At 34.5% G+C, this 21,932-nt stretch overlaps 3 protein-coding genes and 1 long non-coding RNA gene across 4 annotated transcripts; all 4 read right to left on the bottom strand.

Annotated features, from left to right (window-relative positions):
• Nucleotides 1-722: 722 nt before the first annotated feature.
• On the bottom strand, nucleotides 723-1,305 carry LOC131604004 (uncharacterized). Its single transcript, XR_009284595.1, has 3 exons — nucleotides 1,262-1,305; nucleotides 1,120-1,179; nucleotides 723-1,004 (listed from the first exon to the last, which is right to left on the bottom strand). It is a non-coding gene; the product is annotated as an uncharacterized LOC131604004 (long non-coding RNA).
• A 61-nt stretch (nucleotides 1,306-1,366) lies between these two features.
• Nucleotides 1,367-3,401, bottom strand: LOC131609649 (uncharacterized). The gene is made up of 9 exons (XM_058881453.1): nucleotides 3,264-3,401; nucleotides 2,913-3,180; nucleotides 2,741-2,831; nucleotides 2,535-2,662; nucleotides 2,357-2,447; nucleotides 2,124-2,280; nucleotides 1,975-2,033; nucleotides 1,652-1,772; nucleotides 1,367-1,570 (listed from the first exon to the last, which is right to left on the bottom strand). The coding sequence occupies exons 1-9, from the start codon at nucleotides 3,399-3,401 to the stop codon at nucleotides 1,367-1,369; spliced, it is 1,257 nt and encodes a 418-aa protein (XP_058737436.1).
• Nucleotides 3,402-10,986: 7,585 nt separating this feature from the next.
• LOC131609737 (EIN3-binding F-box protein 1-like) lies at nucleotides 10,987-15,462 on the bottom strand. The gene is made up of 3 exons (XM_058881562.1): nucleotides 15,403-15,462; nucleotides 14,446-15,310; nucleotides 10,987-11,742 (listed from the first exon to the last, which is right to left on the bottom strand). The coding sequence occupies exons 1-3, from the start codon at nucleotides 15,460-15,462 to the stop codon at nucleotides 11,354-11,356; spliced, it is 1,314 nt and encodes a 437-aa protein (XP_058737545.1). The 3' UTR covers nucleotides 10,987-11,353.
• A 1,726-nt stretch (nucleotides 15,463-17,188) lies between these two features.
• LOC131633571 (EIN3-binding F-box protein 1-like) lies at nucleotides 17,189-20,633 on the bottom strand. The gene is made up of 2 exons (XM_058904271.1): nucleotides 19,961-20,633; nucleotides 17,189-19,512 (listed from the first exon to the last, which is right to left on the bottom strand). The coding sequence occupies exons 1-2, from the start codon at nucleotides 19,983-19,985 to the stop codon at nucleotides 17,648-17,650; spliced, it is 1,890 nt and encodes a 629-aa protein (XP_058760254.1). The 5' UTR covers nucleotides 19,986-20,633; the 3' UTR covers nucleotides 17,189-17,647.
• Between the last annotated feature and the right edge of the window lie 1,299 nt (nucleotides 20,634-21,932).

Raw genomic sequence — 21,932 nt, forward strand, 5'->3', positions numbered from 1 at the left:
AGCGTGGAGTATGCTGCGATTCTCTCCGTATATCTATGTGAAGGTTGAAAGACAATGAAGAAACTGCTGCTATTTGCAAACCGTGTACTATACCTGAATTTTAATGGTTATATTATATGTTGGGAATGTTATTTTGGTACATTGTGTTATATATATTCTGCTACATGTTATTTTGTAAGCACTTTATCCAAATGGGAACACAGTAATATTGTGACCATTGGAAGATCTAATATATAATCGTTTTCAGGACAAATTTTTTAAGTTCTCCTATTATATTCTATTAATCCGCTCTGATATGCTTTTAGTTAAAATGAAATCTGTCCCATAATATTGTATCAACATTATACTAAGATCAGACATAAAATTATTTATTGATAGTTAACATAGTCAAATGTTAAAAGTTCTGGTGTTTGTTTGTGAGGCACAATCCATGTTTTAGTTTACAATGTAATGACAGAAAGCTTAGAGAGTGCTAATCCAAACAAACCGTTCTTTGTGACATCATTATTGTAACTAACATTCAAAATAATAAAAAAGCAACACCCCGTTATAAGAGGTATAGTTAAAATGGAATGTTTGATATATGATCAAAAAGAATCAAAATAATTAATAATAGTATATATAATATGTAGTTGAATTTGAATCATTTGAATATAATAAGCCACACAAACCATTGATAATTCTTAAATCAAATTGAACATAACAGAAGCACATAGCCAGTATTCATGCACTAATTATTACAGAAAATGAAATCACACACATGATTAAAAGCAAAGGAAACTAACATTCAGTTTTTATAACAAACACCTAAGCAAAACACACACAAAATAAAAATAGATCTAATCAATCTTCTCCATTTTAATTATCTTCTTCAGCTTGTTTGATGACAGTTCCCCATCATGTAATCCGTCCAAATCAATGGATTCACTTGATGCAGCAGGAAGATGCCTCTTACCACCAGGTGTGACAGCATCAGGCTTGTGCTCAGATGTAATTTCCAGGTCCTGCAATGCCACGATGAAGACTATTAGTTAGGAATATTGATATAAATGTAAGTCGGTAAGTGTTAGTAATATTGATATAAATGTAAGTAGGTAAGTGTGTTGCAGTGAGACTTACTGTAACCAATTCACAGTCTTCATTGCCATCTGTTTTAGCCTCATCAACACTCTCTTTAATCTATATATTGTTAAACACAGTTTTCAATATAACATAATCACAGGAAAAGCAAAAAAATTCATACACAGTTTAAAATTTCTACCTCCAGAGTCTCAGGTACGACAGTTTGGATTGGAATAGGTTCCTTGAGAATTTACCAAAGAAAAACAAAATCCGGCAAAAAATTGTTATAATATGAAGTCCTCTTTTATAAAACAAATGTCAGTTTATTAGAGCTGACCTCATCTGTTCCCCATTTTTCCTTAAGTTGTTGGATAATAGGATCATTTTTTATAATCATAACGACGGAACAGTTCTTCCAGCGTGGATGCCACTTAACCTTCATAGCCATTTCCAACTTCAACAACTGATCAAGTGCTAACGGAAAGTCCAATGGATCAGTAATTCTAGCCTATTTAAACAACTGGCCATATTAGTGTACACAGAGTATTGGAAAGTACATTCTAATTCATCTGCACAATATAAATATAACCTGAATCATAGTGTTACGAAGTTGCGATGCAGATAAACCCAACATCATTTCACATTCTCTGTTCCAGAAGACAAAATTGCAGCTTTGGCCCCCGTGAGTAACCTCAATTTTAATCTTATACCTGAACATCATAAGAAGTCGTTCCGTTAAAAAAGCCGACAACATAGAAACATCAAAAACATGACAGAAACAACATCTATTAGGTGAGAACAACTAAAACCTAAGGACTTCAGCCATGGTTTCATGACCAGCTTCACACTCAAAGGGGGGGGGGGCTGTCCCCACGCGCTATAGATAGACACATATGACAGGCACGATAGTACCATCCAAACGGAGATGCTACTAATAATTTTGTTGTAGCGACAGTAGCACAAAATGTAACCTGGACAAATAGCCGCCAAAATCAGAAACATGTGACACACTAAACAATGAGGTTATAATTATGATAATATAGGAAAATAGAAAGACATACATCCGTAAGTTGAATAATCTCAGCAATAGGCAAAACAACAGCCTTTGAGAACAATTTTTGCACAGGAGTGAGCTGGTGATTTTCAGAACTTTGGGAGGAATATTGGGAATTCCCTCCAAGTTGTTCAGACAGGGTTACCCTGCTCTCCTCAGGCATTCTGCAGAGCATGGATCGTTATCAAATTCATACATGAAAAAAATAACTGCACAAAATGGATGACACTATCAACATACCTATCAATAAAGTCTTTCATGACCGGAAAATCAGCATCAACACATAAAAGGGTCACATTGTAGGTGTTTGTCACAGAGAGAGGATACTTTCCTGCAAATTCAAATTATACCTTGTCAATATATTTATCACAGATTTTGTAGTTTTAGTATTAATTTAAAAAATAAGTCATGGAATAACCTTCTTCCTTCACTTTGGCATACTGAAGCAACACAACTGTAGGGAGTGATGCAGCAACCCTAACTTTGTTAAACTTGATGAACTGATCCGCGTATGATTCCCACAGAGTACAGTTCAACATGTTGTTGCTAAACCATGATCACAACACATTAAGATATATAACATGATTCATATATCAGGCAGTCTAATGTATAAAAAAAACAAACCTGTGATCACGCAACATCATGCTAATTTGCTGCTTCTTTGCACCTGACTCAGTCTGTGCATAACCAATACTATCCACCATTCCAACGACATCTGTCAGGCAAATTTATTAATTTCACACGGCTAAAATGCATCAAAACATGAGATAATAAAAAAGCCAAAAACCATACTCACGAATCAGAACATGTTTGTCAAACCTCCCTGTTATGATGTCGGAAAAACTTGTAAATAAAATCGATTTCGGGGGTATCTCATGTTTGTCTTCATCAAGAACAGACGTTCCAGCAGTAAACTTTATCATATATTTGTGTCCCGATGCCCTGAAGGCCAGAACATAAGGCACCACCTTAAAATTAGATACAGTATAAGTATGCCCTAATAAGCATTTTTCGGTGAACACCGACACATGCGGTGCTGGAACAACAGCATGAATATCATCTCCCTGCAGCAGAAACCAAAAAATGATTCAAACTATACAAACATAGGTAAATGATAAACATACTGAAACATAAACAGGGTAATCACCAATTTGTCAACAAAGATCATTTCAAAATGTTCCTTGTTGTTGGAGACAACTTTCCATCTGTGGTGAATCCTAACAACAATCTTCCAAAGCTCTTTTCCATCATTGATCTCTGCTATTCTCTCAACAGGCCTTGACATGATAATGCAAATTCACACTGCACTGAATGATAACCGCAGAAGTTAGCAAGCATGGAAAGAGAAGAATGAAATCACTGATAAATAGGCAAGCCATTTAAACACATAATTACTGCAATTGTGCAGTTTGGAACGTGGACAGGCACAGAATAATGGACCTTACATAACTGCAGCAACATGAGAAGCTGTGAGGGTGAAACTTCCACAGCAATAACTGCCGCAGCCCACCAGGCAGTTGAAGGATAAAAAATTCTGTAGTAACCACCAAAGCTGATGTGGATCAACCATAGAAGAGTTGCTGATGTGGATAGCCTAAGAAAGTCTCAAATGGTAGACTTTTCTTATATGATAGATTATTAAAATCTAATCTTTTTTAATTGTTTGACTTTTGTTTTTTTTATGTGATTACTAGATTGTTCTAATTATTAGATCTAGGTTGTAATTTTCATGCATTTAAGCATTAATGAGATGTTTACTCCACACATATTCAAATCATATGAGATAAAATGTTGTTATCTTTTATATATAAATGTTATAGGAAATGCTAACCAGTCTTTAAGGCAATTGTTAACACTTTAAAATAGTAGTTTTATCTCGATAAACTGCATATTTAATGTCTGAAAAATTGAAATATCAAAATTTTTATAAAATAATTTTTTTTTAAAATGTTTAACCATTGTTCTGAGGGCACTGATTAACAACACTCAAATGTTATATGCTCTTTCAATTATATTCTTAAACAACATACAAGTAATAACATAGATCCAAAGCCTCTCTCATTCAAAGGAATACACCTTTTATAATAGTCAACAAAGCAATTACTAGTGTGAGGAAGTGTAATCACATGCGGTTAAAGTGAATTAATGCTTAAAATTTGCGCAAAACTTCAAGCAAGATTGTATAGTCACCATTAGTGGGACTCAGTAGTATATTTTTAATTTGCATATCTGAGCATAGAGAAAAGTGTATTTTTTTCATTATATTAAAGTTTCTCTTAAATATGTTGTTGTCTTTTCCGTATCATCCATGCTTTTGGCTAATTTAGATCCGAACATCAGAGAGAGTTGAAAATCCTGCATTCATTTTGGTTTGCCTCTAACCGTTTACTTATGATTTATGATATTTGAGTTTCCTTCATTCCATACTCCCACTCTGAATAAGAGTTATTTGTTTCTAGAATAAAGGTTTGTTCATAGAATTAGGGGAACAAATTAGAAATTGATTTGTTCTCACTAAATGTAATTATTTAGTGTAATGATCTGTATAGCCCTGTAATCTCTATATATATTAGAAATAACAATGAGAAAGAGATCAAGCCAGAATTTATTGACACCCACACCATTGTGTTTGATATGGAGAGGTGTTTACGGTATGATTTGGACGGTTTTGACGCTAAAAATCATTCAAACCGTAAAAAAAGGTGAAATTCAGTTTGGTTCGATTGACTTTCAAAAATAAAATCGAACCAAATTTAACTAATGCGATTTGGGTTGGTTTGGTTGGTCCGTTATTAAACGATATATATCAAAGGCCTGGAGATTGCCTTGAAAATAAAAAAATATGTTCGCGGAAATGCACTATGTTTGGGAGGAACACAATGCGTTAGCAAACGATGTGGGAAGACATTTTTCAGCCCCTTTTTTGTATAAGTGACTTTTGAGAGTCATTGAGTTGCAATCCTAGTAAGAGAAACTTAGAAAGATAAAGGGAGAGATTAGTAGGATTGAAGGTAAAGAACAGGAAGATCTTTGAAATTTTTTTAGGATACTAGAAAACAGTTCAAAACATTTGAGTTTATGAAATTCATATATTGAGAGTTGGAGAGAATGAAAAATCTTTGGGTAGAAAATAAAAAATGTTTTTGAAAATCTAAAAACTATTTTCTTAAAACTTGTTTGTAATCTCTTGTAACAATTCTTAAAGTATAGTGAGTTGGAGAGTTTCTCTCTCTAAGAGTAGATCAATTTGCTCTAACTACATAAACAATTATTGTGTACTTGTTTTTTAATCTTCTTCTTGCTCGTGTGGATTTTATAACACTCTTATATGTGCATATTAATTTTTCTTGAAATCATTTATTTTAGTTCTCATTGTTCTTTGTCTCACACATCAAAAATGTCTTGGTGCGGTTGAACCTTTCGACTTCACAACAAGTGACGTCCATCGTGGAAAAAAGGAATTAAGTTTACAAATGTGCACCATGGATACTAAAATATATATACAGAAATTTTCTAGAAAAAATGATTTTGGGTGGTGAAAAGTGAATATGCAAACAATATTAACTCAACTAAAGTGTGTAGAAACATAGAAGTATGAGGCACTGAGGCATGCACTTCTAACATAAGCAGATAAGACATATATGGTGGATAAGGTCAGAAATATCATTATCTTGTGCCTCAGATATAATGGTCTAAAGGGAGTCTCTAGGGAGAATATTACAACTTGAATATGGGAAAAACTTAAATCATTGTATATTGGATCACAAGCTGTGTTTGAAACAACCACTCTACTCATTTTGAATGATAGAGAACAAATTCATAGTGGAGAAATTGACAGAATTTTACAAGATTATTGATAACTTGGAAAATATTAAGGTGAAGATTGATGATAATGACAATGTTTTACTATTGTTAGGCTCATTATTCATATTCCTTGAGCACTTCAAGGATACCATTCTCTACGGTAAGGAATGTACCATTAATTTGGATGAGATTCATAAGGATCTGAGATCCATAGAGCTTTCAATGATGAAAATTCTGAAGGTTAACAATAATTGTAAAGACTTGAGTGTCTTAAGAAGAAGAAGAAGTGAGATTAAAGGGAAGTATCAATCCACGGGTTTTGATAAATCAAACTTAAAATGCTTTATTTGAAAGAAAAATCATTTGTTTAAAGAAGGATTTTTCCAAGATGAGGGTAAGGGAGATTTTGTTCAGATTGTAGTTACCTCAAATTAGGATGGTTATGAGAGTGTTGGTACACTATTAGTGTCAAGTATGGTGACTGAAAATAGTTAGGTCATGGATTCAAGATGCTCTTATCATGTGCCCAAGGAAATTTATTCTTTGGGAATTTTAATTTGAAAGAAGGTAAAGTCGCTTGACTTAGTGACAACAAATCTTGCAAGATTCATGGTATCGGTACAGTCAGACTTAAAAAGTTTGGTGGTCGCTAGTCCCTTCTACAAAATGTAAGGTGTGTTCCCAATCTCTGAAAAATTTATTGTCCATAAGAATGTTTGATGATCAAGGTTATTGTACTAGAGTTGAATATTAAAATTTTTGTATGGTGGTGTTATCATGGCTAAATGGTCTAAAATATATGGGTTATACAACATTATTGATCATACATCATTAGCTATTAAAGAATTTTGTGACAAGAACAAATTATGGGATTTGAGATCAAGGCATCTTAGTAAAAAAAAAAAAAAAGAACTGGCAATGACCTGGAGGTTGTTCTAGAGCACTTTAATGATTTTTGCAAAAAACCAAAAGAAAAAGATGCATTGGATCGTTACTAGAATGTTTCTAAGAGTTGGGTTTTCAAAGTTTTTATGGGGTAAGCATAGTGCCAAAGTAGCTTACATAGTCGTTTGATGTCCATTCACAAAAATAGACTTCAAGAAATCTATGGAGGTTTAGAGCTGAAAACTAGTATACTACTCTAATTGAAAGGTAATCGAAGATTTTTTGTTAGTCCAAATCAAGATAGTTTAGCTTAATAGTACGTATTTGAACTGTGTCTTCATTAGTTATCTAAAAGTTATCTAAAAGGTGAAATGGTTATAAATTATATAAAATGGAATATAGAGGACCAAACTTCATTATAAGCTAGGAAGTTACTTTTGGAGAGACTTGTAAAGAGAAAAAAAATAAAGATAAGAATATGAGAGAATCATAAATTATGGTAGAGAAGACTCGTTTTGAGATGGAGGTTCTTATTAAATAGACTAAGGATAAAGATGAAGTTAAGACTCCTGATCTTAGACTTGCAAGACTTGCTAAGAAGGAGAGAGCAATTAAGTACAAGTGAAAACAAGTGCCTAGATCCATGTTTAAAAATTTATTTGACTTGACCAAACTCGTTGAATAATAATTTAAGATCGTGAGCAAACAATAATCTATATAAAATGATTTTTATGCATTCGATACTCATATTTAAAATACATTATTTAATTTTATGATTGATAAAAAAAAACGAGAAAATATATAAATTATGTTTTGAAGTACAAATACTAGTTTTCTCTATTTTTATATACCCAACTAGTAAACTACCCGTGCTGCCGCACGGGTACATTTATTTGATATTATATATATAATTTGTTTAGATATTTAGAATATTGAATGATAAATATAATTATATAAAAAATTAGATATTTATGAATTTGTACAGGTTAAAATAATTTTGTATAGCTAATTTGTATTCAAATGCATATTGAAAGCAATTTTTATCAAAAACAAATTTGCGTGAATTTAACTAATCGTATCCCGTTACAAATTTATTTAATACGATATAGATTAGATTTAAATATACATGTAAATTTGAAATGAGTTATTTAATTATAAAATGAATAATAATAATAATAATTTAAATTTAATTTGAATATTTGAAAATAAGAATTTCATATCTCAAATAAAGACAATTATTAATTAAAATAAAATGGTTATTTTATTGATAGTGCCCCGTGAGAAAAATAGAAAATTTTGACATTTGAAAATAAGAATTTTGTGTCTCAAATAAGTATAATCTTAATTAAAATAAAATAGGTATTTTGTTCATAGTGATCCGTGGGAAAAATATAAATTTTAACATGTAAAAATATTTTTTTTAAAAATTATGAATAATTTTGACATTTGAAAATAATTTTTTTAATAATTATATTAATTCAATTTATTAAAATTTTGAGAGAAAAAATTAAAATGAAAGTGAAAATATTGGAGAGAAAATTGTAAGAGAGAGAGAAAAGTAAATAAAAATGAAATAAAAAATAAATGTGGAGAGAGAAGTGAGATAGAATAAAAGTAATATTATAAGAGGATGAAATTTGAAGGAGAGAGAATGAATGGAAGATAGATGGCAAAAGTGGGTTGAATGTGGGGTGAATAAAATGAGTTGATTATGAAATGACAAAAATAACCTTTTAGCTTTGAAAATTATTTTTAAGAAAAGGGCATAATTGGTAGTGTGGTGGACTTTAACTTTAATTGCTTGATAGTAGATGACGCCGATATTGTCACCATTTGAATTTTGAGGACAAGTAATAGTAGCATAAACTTTTACTTAAAAGGAACAACATCAATCACTATTAAAGTTTTGAACAATTTTCAAGCATATCACTATATATTTTCTTACTAAATACTCATACTCCTAATTATGATCACAACACAATCTTATATTGGATTTTTACTATTACTTTGTAATAATAAAAATAAAAGAAGTTATTAGATTTGAATATCGAGCCACATGTCAAAAGGCAAAACTAATTGAATAGTGCAGCAGAGAGAATCCATTCCACTGTGGTTGTTTGTTGTGATCTGAAAAGTCACATTAATTTTTCTTGCTTAAGCAGGACAAAATGGTCACTACAGTAAAATATATTACCAACAGTACTAATATAATCAGATAACAACTCTTACACTTTTTTTCAACAGACAGATTTTCTCACAGAAGAATCACTTGCATATCTTGCCATAATAGATGTTACAGGAAAAAAGTTAAAGTGTTGTACAATGATTTTGTGTATGGTATTTTGCTCTACTTGATTAAGCATGTACATTATTACTTTTGTACCTTTGTCCTTTTATTTTTGTAAACAAACTTTGCTTTGAATTTAATAGCATGGGCAAGGCAACAACTACCTCAAGTTCCAATGAATATGATGATGATGATTGAAAAAGTGGCTGTGATATGGGGTAGGGAAGTCAATGCTCATGTTCGTATACTATTTATTGTTCATCAATGAAGCTGAGTTCATTCAATTATATTACCTTAATGACATTACATGATTCAGAAGTTTAATGTAACAATAAATAATCTGTATTTTCTTGCATGTAGATCCAAATCATATCATTCCATTATAAGAGAAAGAAAAACATTTAAACAAGGGAAGGGCTTCAGTAACTTAATGTTACTAGATCTTTGTTGAAGAAAATGTTACTGCAAGAAAGCTTGAACAAAAAAGATGATGATCTATCATGATCCGACACCTCAAGACTCAGGGTAGTTCATATACAACACTCACATTGTCACACACCTCATCTCAACAAGACGGTTTTCTTAAAGGACAAAGTCATGATAATTCTCACACTCAAAACAGACAATACGATTCTCACACTCAAAACAAACCATACTTCATGACCGCAATGAAACAGATTTGCGGTCGATCAAAATATTGACATCATATGTGAGAACTCGAAGTTCTTACTGTGTCCATTAGCCTTGACTAGAAGGCAACTGTCCTGCATTGACCAAAATTGTCTCATTATTTGAGAATCAAGATTAAGGACACATCACATCCCAACTAAGCGTCATTTTTAAAAGACAGTCGTGAGTGTCTCATTATTTGAGAATTAAGATTAAGGACACATCACATTCCAACTAAGCACCTTTTTTAAAAGACAAAGTCGTGAGCAGATAATATCTCATAATAGTAATAGTGTGAACTTGAGGTCGATCGGAAAACATTAGCACAGGGAACTCGAAGTTCTTACTGTGCCTCTTAACCTCGATTAGGAGGCAACTGTTCCGAGCAAACTAGTCTCACATTGCTTAATACTTCGAAGCGGCAATGGCACGGACTTAAGGTTGATCGAAACATTGACCCCGTATGTGGGAACTCGAAGTTCTTACGGTGCTTCTTAACCTCAACTAAAAGGCAATTATTTCGGACTAGCCAAAATAATTCCACATTATTTGAGAATTGTAACTAAGAGTAACTCATACAGCCCTTGAGGTCGATTGAAACAGGATCAGGATGCAAAATGATATTTCTTTTGAGAATACTTTAGAATAGAGAAGTATTTTTAAACTCTTCTCATACATTAGAGAAGATTTAGAAATTGAAAGCAGCATATAAAAGTGAGGATGATGATGATTTGTGTGTATATGTTGCATTATTTATAGAGTTGGAGATACTTCTTCTCGCTGGAAAAGTAAACAGTATATGAGAAAACTGCATTTGAAACTCAGCCATTGAAATCACGTCTTAAATATATAACTAACACAGTCATTGAAACTCAAACATGAGAAAACGGCGTCTGCACAAGAAAAAAAACTGTCCAGAAGGCGCCCAACACTGCAGGCACACACTAGGCACTTTGTCTAGCGCCTTGCGTCCAGTATCCAACAGACATTTTTGTGTTTCACATTGAATAATCAATCTTTCATCATCCAATGCATCTGTCTATGGTAAAACCTCAATTTTGTGGCTTCTTTAAAATTGAGGTTACCAAGTCTAACTAAAATTGAACTACACAATCACACTAACAAAACATTCATAAAGCAATTCTAACCCTTTATTCAAATTCAGGCGTTTTAACACGCTCCATTGTTAACAAAAACTAAAACGACAAAAGACATAAAAATAAACCTACAACAAACAGAATAGTACAATTCAGCTATACAATGTAAAACCTAAGCAATGCGCTATCTTGAGTGGACACCATCATCAACCATGACTTAGTAACTGTGATCTCAGGGAGCTATAGCCAAAAGGGACTGTAACAAACAATCATTTCTCTATGACAATTGCTTGCGAAAAAGGGCTAGTGAAGAAACAAACCAAGGCTCCCTCGAAAACAACCGAGTCCACAAACCATGCTAGCAAATCCACCCTTGATAGTCATATCAGCCAAAAATCGTACGCTGAATATTACCACCTGTTGCTTCATTACGATACTTCGATAAAAGTAATCTACATACTTTCTTTATTTATAGCAGTTCCGGCGCTGGCGCAATTAGGCCAGAATATCACATTTCCACAGGCTCTCCATAAGCAACTCAACTGTGTTGCTGCCAATTCCATTGCAGTTTTGAAGATTCAATCCCAACAAGTTCTGGCCCAATTTCTTCAGGAAAGGCGCACAGTTGTTTGATATTTCATAACAGCCAGACAGAGAGAGAACTTGCAAACTAAGGTGAGTGGCATCAGAGAGAATAGATATACCGGCATCAGTGATTGCACGCCTCGACATATCTAGATCGTTGAGCAATAGGCAGTTGTCTGCAATTGCAACCAAGCTTGCATCAGTAATATTCCAGCATCCATCGAGGTTTAGCATTTCGAGAGTTCCGCCGTGTAGTCTGGTCATGGTGGAAACTATGTTATCTGTCAAGTTCCAGCAACCTGTAAGGTTCACCGTGACAAGTCCAGCCTCACAATTCTCCAAAATGGGAGAAGGCCTGCGTCTGTTATGCCATAAAGTCCGGTGAAATCAACATGCTGAAGTTGGGGACATAACTTCCCAATCATAGCCAAACTAGCACTACCAACACCATGGCAGTTTTTAATGGTTAATGATTGAATAGACTCGCAAGGCGAGAGCATAGATACTTCCACCTCAATGTCTTTAATTCCCATACACTTCACAACTGTAAGTGATTTCAGATTTGCATTGATGCTTGAAAGGGCAGTAATAATCCCAGATTGAGTGAACTTGTTACATTCTTCCAACTGCAAGTTCTCAAGAGATCCAGCGGATTTGGCAAATGCAATCAATCCACTGTCGGATACAAAGCAACACCTGCGAAGGCACATATGCTTCAGATTTGGGCAACCTTTACTGATGGCTTCGATGCTCGCGTCAGTTACCCCGTGGCATAAAGTTATAGTAAGTGAAACCAGTTTCTGTAGACCGTGAGCAACTCCCATGACCCAAAACCCTCTTTCGTTTACATTTCGAAGTCAATGCTCATGTTCGTATACTATTTATTGTTCATGAATGAAGCTGAGTTCATTCATTTATACTTACCTTAATGACATTACATGATTCAGAAGTTTAATGTAACAATAAATAATATGCCAGCATTCCATTATAAGAGAAGAAAAAACATTAAAACAACAGGTGTGACGGAAAATGTTAGGTCTTGAGTTGAAGAGTTACTACAAGAAAATTTGAACAAAAAAGATGATGGTGAATATATGTTTTGAGTTAGTGCAGGAAAGCTTGAACAAAAAAGATGATGATAAATATGATTAGAGTTGTAAGTATTGTATAAATATATTAAAAAGTGTGTATCACACTTAATGTTACAATTGATTCACCTTCAGCCATCTATTTATATTGAATGTGTTCCTAACTAGCCAAACTTGTTTTATTTTGTCTGGGAATCATCACTACTAATAATTTATATACAATACTCAAACACCTCATCCCAACAAACACTTTTTTTATAGGACAACAATACTCAAACACCTCATTTCAACAAGCACTTTTTTTATAGGACAATACATCGTAGCTGCAGTGACACGAATTTGAGATCCTTCGAAACATTGACAACATATGTGAGAATTCAAAGTTTAATCATGCCCCTTAGCCTTGGCTTAGGTGCAACTGTTCCCAAAAGAATAGTCTCACATTATTTAATATTTTGTAGTCGCAGTGACACGGACTTAAAGTCGATCGGAACATTGACACCGTATATGGAAACTCAAAATTCTTCCCATGCTCCTTAGACTCGTTTGAGAGGCAACTACTTCAAACTGGCCAAAATAGTCTCTCATTATTTCATAATAGAGACTAAAGGTGATGCATTTTCTAAAGGAAAAAAACATCAAGGTCGATCTGAACAGGATCAGGATAAAAATGATATTTCTTTTCAAGATACTTTAGAATAGAAAAATGTTTCCAACTCTTCTAATACATTAGAGAAGATTTAGAAATTGAAAACCGCATATAAAAGTGAGGATGATGATGATTTTTGTGTGTATAAGTTACGTCAATTTGCTATCACGTCTCTTAATCAAATCCATAAAGAAACCACGAGAAAACAACATCTGTACAAGAAAAAATTATCCAGAAGGCGCACAACACTGCAGGCACGCACTAGGCGCTTTGTCTAGCACCGCACAACACTGCAGGCACGCACTAGGCGCTTTGTCTAGCACCTTGCCTTGCGTCCAGCACCGAAAAAACATTTTTGTGAGTTTATGGTAAAACTACAATTTGTAGCTTCTTAAAAATTGATTGGAATATAAACGTTGAACCTAACTTACTAATGAAACATCTTCATAGATTAACTGCTTTATGAAACATCATCATAGATTAACAAAAGTGGTCTGTTACATACCTTTATTCAAATTCAGGGGCGTTCTAACACGCCTGAATTGTTAACAAAAGCTAACATGACAAAGAACATGAAAATAAACCTAAAACAAACAGAATAGTACATTTCAGCTATACAATGTAAAACCTAAGCAATGCGCTATCTAGAGTGGACACCATCATCAACCATGACTCAGTAACTGTATTCTCAGGGAACTATAGCCAAAAGGGACTGTAACAAACAATATTTCTCAATGGAAAAATGCTTGCGAAAAAGGGCTAGTGAAAGAAATAAACCAAAGCTCCCTCGAAAACAACCGAGTCCACAAACCGTGCTTGCAAATCCACCCTTGATAGTCATATCAGCCAAAAATTGTACGCTGAATATTACCACCTGTTGCTTCATTATGATACTTCGATAAAAGTAATCTACATACTTTATTTATAGCAGTTCTGGCGCTGCGACAATTAGGCCAGAATATCACATCTCCACAGGCTCTCCACGAGCAACTCAATCGTGTTGCTGGTAATTCCATTGCAGTTTTGAAGATTCAATCCAAACAAGTTAAGGCCCAATTTCTTCAGGAAAGGCGCACAGTTGTTTGATATTTCAGAACAGCCAGAGATAGAGAGAACTTGCAAACTAAGGTGAGTGGCATCAGAGAGAACAGATATACCGGCATCAGTGATTGCACACCTCGACACATCAAGATTCAGTACTTCAAGAGTTCCACCGTGTAGTCTGGTCATGGCGGAAACTATGTTATCTGTCAAGTTCCAGCAACCTGTAAGGTTCACCGTGACAAGTCCTGCTTCACAATTCTCCAAAAGTGGGAGAAGGCCTGCGTCTGTTATGCTGTAAAGTCCGGTCAGATCAACATGCTGAAGTTGGGGACACAGCTTCCCGATCATAGCCAAACTAGCACTACCGAGACCATGGCAGTTTTTAATGGTTAGAGATCGAAGAGACTCGCAAGGTGAAAGCATAGATATTTCCACCTCAATGTCTTTTATTCCCATACACTTCACAATTGTGAGTGATTTCAACTTTGCTTTGATGCTCGAAAGGGCACCAATAACCCCAGATTGAGTGAACCTGTTACACTCTTCCAAATGCAAGTTCTCCAGAGATACGGCGGATTTGGAAAATGCAACCAATCCACTGTCGGATACAAAGCAACACCTGCGAAGGCACATCTGCTTCAGATTTGGGCAGCCCTTACCGATGGCTTCGATGGTTGCATCAGTTACCCCATGGCATGAAGTTATAGTCAGTGACACTAGTTTCTGTAGACCTTGAGCAACACCCATGACCCAAAAACCTCTTTCATTCACATTTCGAAGTCCACTGAGAACCAGATTTGTTATCGACTTCCCATAATGGCCAATAACAGCCAGAGAAAAATCTGTGATATTCAAAATCTGAAGCTTTACCCTCGACAACTCGGAAGCGGATGATAACAAACTAGACACTCCGTGATCACCAACAAGAGGACAATCCTTGATAGAGATTGAATGTAGATTAGGACATAACTTTGCAACAGCTTGCAAACCCTCGTTTCCGATCTTAGAGCATGATTCAATGTTTAACATGGTCAAGTTAGGGCAGCCTTCCGCTATTGCAACATTAGGGTTTGATGTCCTCTGAAACTGCACCCATCATAGGGTATGAACAATGGCGGATCAGTCAAAGGAGCCAACGATACTTGAGTTCTAGGTTTCAAGTTCACTCATAAAGGCACTTTTGCACGACTGATAGGTTGCTTCTTTAAGAAACATGGAGGAAAATTGAAACCATACATGCTGGTCTCAACGAGAATCTTCAAATCTCTTGACTCCTTACCAACAGTACTAATATAATCAGGTAACAACTCTTATACTTTTTTTCAATAGACAGATTTTCTCACAGAAGAATCACTTGCATGTCTTGCCATAATAGATGTTACAGCAAAAAAAGTGAAAGTATCGTACAATGATTTTGTTTATGGTATTTTGCTCTACTTGATTAAGCATGTACATTATTACTTTTGTACCTTTGTCCTTTTATTTTTGTAAACAAACTTTGCTTTGAATTTAATAGCATGGGCAAGGCAACAACTACCTCAAGTTCCAATGAATATGATGGTGATGATTGAAAAAGTGGCTGCGATATGGGGTAGGGAAGTCAATGCTCATGTTCGTATACTATTTATTGTTCATCAATGAAGCTGAGTTCATTCATTTACTACATCACCTTAATGACATTAGATGATTCAGAAGTTTAATGTAACAATAAATAATCTGTATTTTATTGCATCTAGGTCCAAATCATAATATCATTCCATTATAAGAGAAGGAAAAACATTTAAACAAGGGAAGGGTTTTTGTAACTTAATGTTACTAGATTTTTGGGTGAAGAAAATGTTACAGCAAGAAAGCTTGGGCAAAAAAGATGATGATCTATCATGATCCGACACCTTGAGCTGTTTCAGGCTTGCCAAAATAGTCTCACAGTGATTGGGAATCGAGACTCAGTATAGTTTATATACAACACTCACACACCTTATCTCAATGAGACGGTTCTTTTAAAGGACAAACCAGTGATGATTATCACATTCAAAGTAGACAATACTTCGTAACCGCAATGAAACAGATTTGAGATTGATCAAAACATTGACGTGATATGTGAGAACTTGAAGTTCTTACTGTGTCCATTAGCCTCGACTAGAAGACAACTGTTATGGATTGACCACTATTGTCTCACATTATTTGAGAATCGAGATTAAGAACACATCTCATCCCAACTAAGCTCTTTTTTTAAAAGATAAAGTCGCGAGCGGATAATACCTCATAAATAATAGTAGTGGTGTGGATTTGAGGTCGATTGGAAAACATTAGCACATGGAACTCGAAGTTCTTACCACGCCTCTTAACCTCGATTAGGAGGCAACTGTTCCGAGCAAAATAGTCCCACATTGCTTAATACTTCGAATCCGCAATGACACATACTTAAGGTCGATAAAAACATTGACTCCGTATGTGGGAACTCGAAATTTTTACGGTGCCACTTAACCTCAACTGAAAGGCAATTGTTTCGGACTAGCCAAAATAATTCCACATTATTTGAGAATTGTAACCAAGAGTAACTCATACAGCCTTGAGTTCGATTGAAACAGGATCAGGATGTAAAATGATATTTCTTTTCAAGAATACTTTAGAATAGAAAAATATGTTTAAACTCTTCTCATACATTAGAGAAGATTTAGAAATTGAAAACCGCATATAAAAGTGAGGATGATGATGATTTGTGTGGTTTTTTGTGTGTATATGTTGCATTATTTATAGAGCTAGAGATACCTCTTCTCGCTGGAGAAGTAAACAATATATGATCAGAGCATATTAACTTGCTATCACGTCTTAAATATTGAATAATCAATCTTTCGTCATCCTATGCATCTGTCTATGATAAAACTTCAATTTTGTAGCTTTCTAAAATTGAGGTTTCCAAGTGTAACTAAAATTGAACTACACAACCACACTAACAAAACATTCATAAAACAATTCTAACCCTTTATTCAAATTCATGCGTTTTAACACATTATTGTTAACAAAAACAAAACGACAAAGACATGAAAATAAACCTAAGACAAACAGAATAGTACATTTCAGCTATACAATGTAAAACCTAAGCAATGCGCTATCTAGAGTGGACACCATCCTCAACCATGACTCAGTAACTGTGATCTCAGGGAGCTATAGCCAAAAGGGACTGTAACAAACAATCATTTCTCTATGACAATTGCTTGCGAAAAAGGGCTAGTGAAGAAACAAACCAAGGCTCCCTCGAAAACAACCGAGTCCACAGACCATGCTAGCAAATCCACCCTTGATAGTCATATCAGCCAAAAATCGTACGCTGAATATTACCACCTGTTGCTTCATTATGATACTTCGATAAAAGTAATCTACATACTTTCTTTATTTATAGCAGTTCCGGCGCTGGCGCAATTAGGCCAGAATATCACATTTCCACAGGCTCTCCATAAGCAACTCAACTGTGTTGCTGCCAATTCCATTGCAGTTTTGAAGATTCAATCCCAACAAGTTCTGGCCCAATTTCTTCAGGAAAGGCGCACAGTTGTTTGATATTTCAGAACAGCCAGACAGAGAGAGAACTTGCAAACTAAGGTGAGTGGCATCAGAGAGAACAGATACACCGGCATCGGTGATTGCACACCCCGACACATCTAGATCGTTGAGCAGCAGGCAGTTGTCAGCAATCACAACCAAGCTTGCATCAGTGATATTCCAGCATCCATCGAGGTTTAGCATTTCGAGAGTTCCGCCGTGTAGTCTGGTCATGGCAGAAACTATGTTATCTGTCAAGTTCCAGCAACCTGTTAGGTTCATCGTGACAAGTCCAGCCTCACAATTCTCCAAAAGTGGGAGAAGGCCTGCGTCTGTTATACCGTAAAGTCCAGTCAGATCAACATGCTGAAGTTGGGGACACAACTTTCCAACCATAGCCAAACTAGCACTGCCGAAACCGTGGCAGTTTTTAATGGTTAGAGATTGAAGAGACTCGCAAGGTGAAAGCATAGAAACTTCCACCTCAATGTCTTTAATTCCCATACACTTCACAACTGTAAGTGATTTCAACTTTGCTTTGATGCTCGAAAGGGCACCAATAACCCCAGATTGAGTGTACCTGTTACACTCTTCCAAATGCAAGTTCTCCAGAGATCCGGCGGATTTGGAAAATGCGACCAATCCACTGTCGGATACAAAGCAACACCTGCGAAGGCACATCTGCTTCAGATTTGGGCAACCCTTACCGATGGCTTCGATGCTCGCATCAGTTACCCCATGGCATGAAGTTATAGTCAGTGACACCAGTTTCTGTAGACCTTGAGCAACACCCATGACCCAAAAACCTCTTTCATTCACATTTTGAAGTCCACTAAGAACCAGATTTGTTATCGACTTCCCATAATGGCCAATAACTGCCACAGAAAAATCTGTGATATTCAAAATCTGAAGCTTCACCCTCGACAACTCGGAGGCTGATGATAACAAACTAGACACTCCGTGATCACCAACAAGTGGACAATCCTTGATAGAGATTGAATGTAAATTAGGACACAGCTTGGCAACAGCTTGCAAACCTTCATTTCCAATCTTCGAGCACGATTCAATGTTTAACGTGGTCAAGTTGGGGCAGCCTTCAGCTATCGCAATCAAACCCTTGTTGGTGATCCACTGAGATTGGCACAAGTCGAGCTTCTCCAACATATGGCATCTTTTTCCAATCTCACACAGACCCTTATCACCAACAGAAGACACATTCCACAGTGAAAGTGATCTGAGAGAAGGACAACCATGAGCAACAGCCGAGAGACCACGGTTTGTAACACCTCTAACCGAGTTGTTTCCTCTGATAGATAGCTTCCCAAGTCCACCACGCCAACTAGTCCCAACCACAATAGCAGCAAGTCTTACATCAGTGGCTTTCCTCCCTTCCAAACGCCTTGTAAGGTATCCATCACCTTCAACATCATGACTCTCATCTGAAGAATTCATTCTCACAACAGTTTCAATTTCATCTTTGCATATGCCGCTCACAAGCATAAGCCACCTTCTCGATACACAAGCACAGGAGCTTCTCTCTTTTCCACTCGAAAGACGTCTGAATATCTCAAAAAGACATTCATCCGGAAGGATCTCAACACTAACACTAGACTTATGATCTTGCTCATCCTCAAGATCTCCAAAACTAATTGGGACACTGATTCGAGGTCGCTTCGTAGGAGAGGAGTACACATCAAACCTACCCCCCAAATCCGGAGAACCCCCAGGATAGAGTTCATCATCACCTGAAAAATTCAATCACAATCTAAATCAGCAACATGATTCTCCTAATTACTACAAGTCATCATCACAATCATATACCCTAGAAACAAAACTCACTATCTATCTTCCATATCATTCAAACAAACACAATATTTATCTATCACTTGCAGTCTTTCACATGCATGTTCATTCCATTTCACAAAAAAGAAACATCTTGTTTGTTCATAAACACATCACTATTAGTACTAGATCCAATCTATTGTTCTTCTTATTCTTACGAACAATCCTAATTACAACAACAATCTATAAATTCTAATGAACTGTCAAGCTATGATCATATAATCTATTCAAAAAACAAACTTGAAAACCTATTAATTCTAGAATCAATCAACAATACAATCACAAAATCACGAGAAACAGAAAGCAACAGTAAAACATTAAAGAGAGATAAAAGAAATTAAACAAACTTACCACCATGATTGACAAGGGCAGGCATGAGCACAAGAAAGATAAACCACAGAAAGTACTCAGAAGCAGAAATTCAGAAAGCAGAAACTGATGAAGAATACACAACGCAGAGATGAATATAAGAGAGAAAAGGGTGCAGAGCATTTGATGATGTAGAAAACTCCCTAAGGAGAAAAAATGCAAAAAAAGGAAGAAGCTTAAATGAGATTCTGAAATAGGAGAATGTATGTTAATGTCATGTAAGGAAAGTTTGTCGTGGTTTTATATATTTTGGAAATTGAGAAGTAAAAAAAGAAAAAAAAGATTATAGATGTGATGCACAGAGAATAGGTGCAATGGTACTGCCAGATTCTTAGAATGCAATGAATCCCACCTTAAAATCGGTTTGTTAACATATGTACACATACACACGCTCACTCTCTTTCCTAGTCCAACCAAACCAACCACCTCACCAATACCACTTTTGCAAAACCAATACCGGGGACACAAAACCAGTTATGTTTTTCTTTTTCTGTCTTTATTTATTGTTGAATTAATCTAATATTTTTTCTTAATTTTTTTCCTTTTTATGAGGTTGGGCGGTTGAGGAGGGAGGTTGAATAAGAATTAGTTTGCCTTATAAGAACTTTCTCCATTTTCGTACTTTTTGATACTGACTGGTGCATGAATATGTGAGCAAGATATCATTGATTCATGGATTGTGAGATTGTTATTTGGATATGGCTTGAGATTCATTTAAATGGATTGTAATTTAATGTTTGTTAATATTTTTTACCATTTATTTTTGATTTTTTATTGATTTTCATTAAATGTCTTTTTGATAAGGTTGATGATTATTAATGAAAAAAATTTAAAATGTTTTATAGTAATTTACAGCTAAATTCTAGTTGTAGTTCCCTTAAATTTATATGAAAAAATTGAATTGTAGTAGTAATTAGTAATTGCCATAAATCTTGCATATTTTGGGATTAGACTTATCATGTGAATTTTCGATGTCAAGACATATACGCATTAAGGCTATATTTGATTAAAAAAAACAATAGATGGTTGATAATCTGGCAGATAACACATGAATTTACTAAGTTAATTAAAGTGTAGAGTATTTAATTAAATTACCATGAGTTTAGCATATTTGGTGATTCTCTAGGCTCGCTACAATCCAACCCTATCAATTAATGTTCACCATTTTCTCTAGCACACTTTTATTATGTTAAATTTCATCAAAATATCTTTAGTAAAAGTTGTTGAGAATCAATTGAAAAGTGTTTGAAATTTTTTTTTTTTTTAAATGTGGTTTTTAAATTTTTGGTTTTGAGTTTTTATTCAATTTATGTCTAATGTAGATTTTTTTTGCTGACAAATTCATAAATTAAAAAAAAAACAGTATAATAGAGTAGATTTTATACTTGTTTTCAAAAAACCAATGTAAAATCATAGTCTGTTTTAAAATATCTATAATTTTATATTATATATTTTAGAAAATTGATATAAAATCATATTTTTAATATATTCAATTTTTTCAAATATCCAGTATAAAATTATAGATTTTTTTGAAAAGAAACTAAAATTTTATACCAATTTTTTTAAATATTTAAAATACTATAAAATATATTGAATATATCAAAAATATTCGAGAATATTAACTTCGTCTTTTTACTAGTCTATCGGAAAAGAACTATCGACTTTTTAAAAATCTATGAAATTAAAAAAATACAGGATTTATTAAAAAAATTGATAAAATTAACTTCGTTTTTTATTGGCCTACCGAATTTTGTAAAAAATTGAAAACTAATTTGATTTTACCGATTTTTTTGAAATGTCAAATAAGTACACATACCAGATTTTTTTGATTGATCTATCAAGTTTTTTGTGTAAGTGAATTTTTTTCAATATTTAGTTTGTGAAATGAGAAGCTTTTTTTTTTTTTCAATATTAAAAATTGGGGGATTCGTTTATACGGATTATGATTTAATAT

Source organism: Vicia villosa, linkage group LG1 (assembly GCF_029867415.1).
Source record: "Vicia villosa cultivar HV-30 ecotype Madison, WI linkage group LG1, Vvil1.0, whole genome shotgun sequence".
NCBI classification, from domain to species: domain Eukaryota; kingdom Viridiplantae; phylum Streptophyta; class Magnoliopsida; order Fabales; family Fabaceae; genus Vicia; species Vicia villosa.

Coding starts and splice junctions, on each gene's coding strand:
- LOC131609649 (XM_058881453.1), bottom strand. CDS start 3,401: ATGTCAAGGCCTGTTGAGAGAATAGCAGAGATCAATGATGGAAAAGAG. Junction 2,832..2,912: donor TGACAAACATGTTCTGATTC/GTGAGTATGGTT, acceptor TTTGCCTGACAG/ATGTCGTTGGAATGGTGGAT. Junction 2,281..2,356: donor ATGAAAGACTTTATTGATAG/GTATGTTGATAG, acceptor CATGCTCTGCAG/AATGCCTGAGGAGAGCAGGG.
- LOC131609737 (XM_058881562.1), bottom strand. CDS start 15,462: ATGTATGGTTTCAATTTTCCTCCATGTTTCTTAAAGAAGCAACCTATC. Junction 15,311..15,402: donor AACCTATCAGTCGTGCAAAA/GTGCCTTTATGA, acceptor TGATGGGTGCAG/TTTCAGAGGACATCAAACCC. Junction 11,743..14,445: donor TGTCACGGTGAACCTTACAG/GTTGCTGGAACT, acceptor TGAACCTTACAG/GTTGCTGGAACTTGACAGAT.
- LOC131633571 (XM_058904271.1), bottom strand. CDS start 19,985: ATGCCTGCCCTTGTCAATCATGGTG. Junction 19,513..19,960: donor TGCCCTTGTCAATCATGGTG/GTAAGTTTGTTT, acceptor TGAATTTTTCAG/GTGATGATGAACTCTATCCT.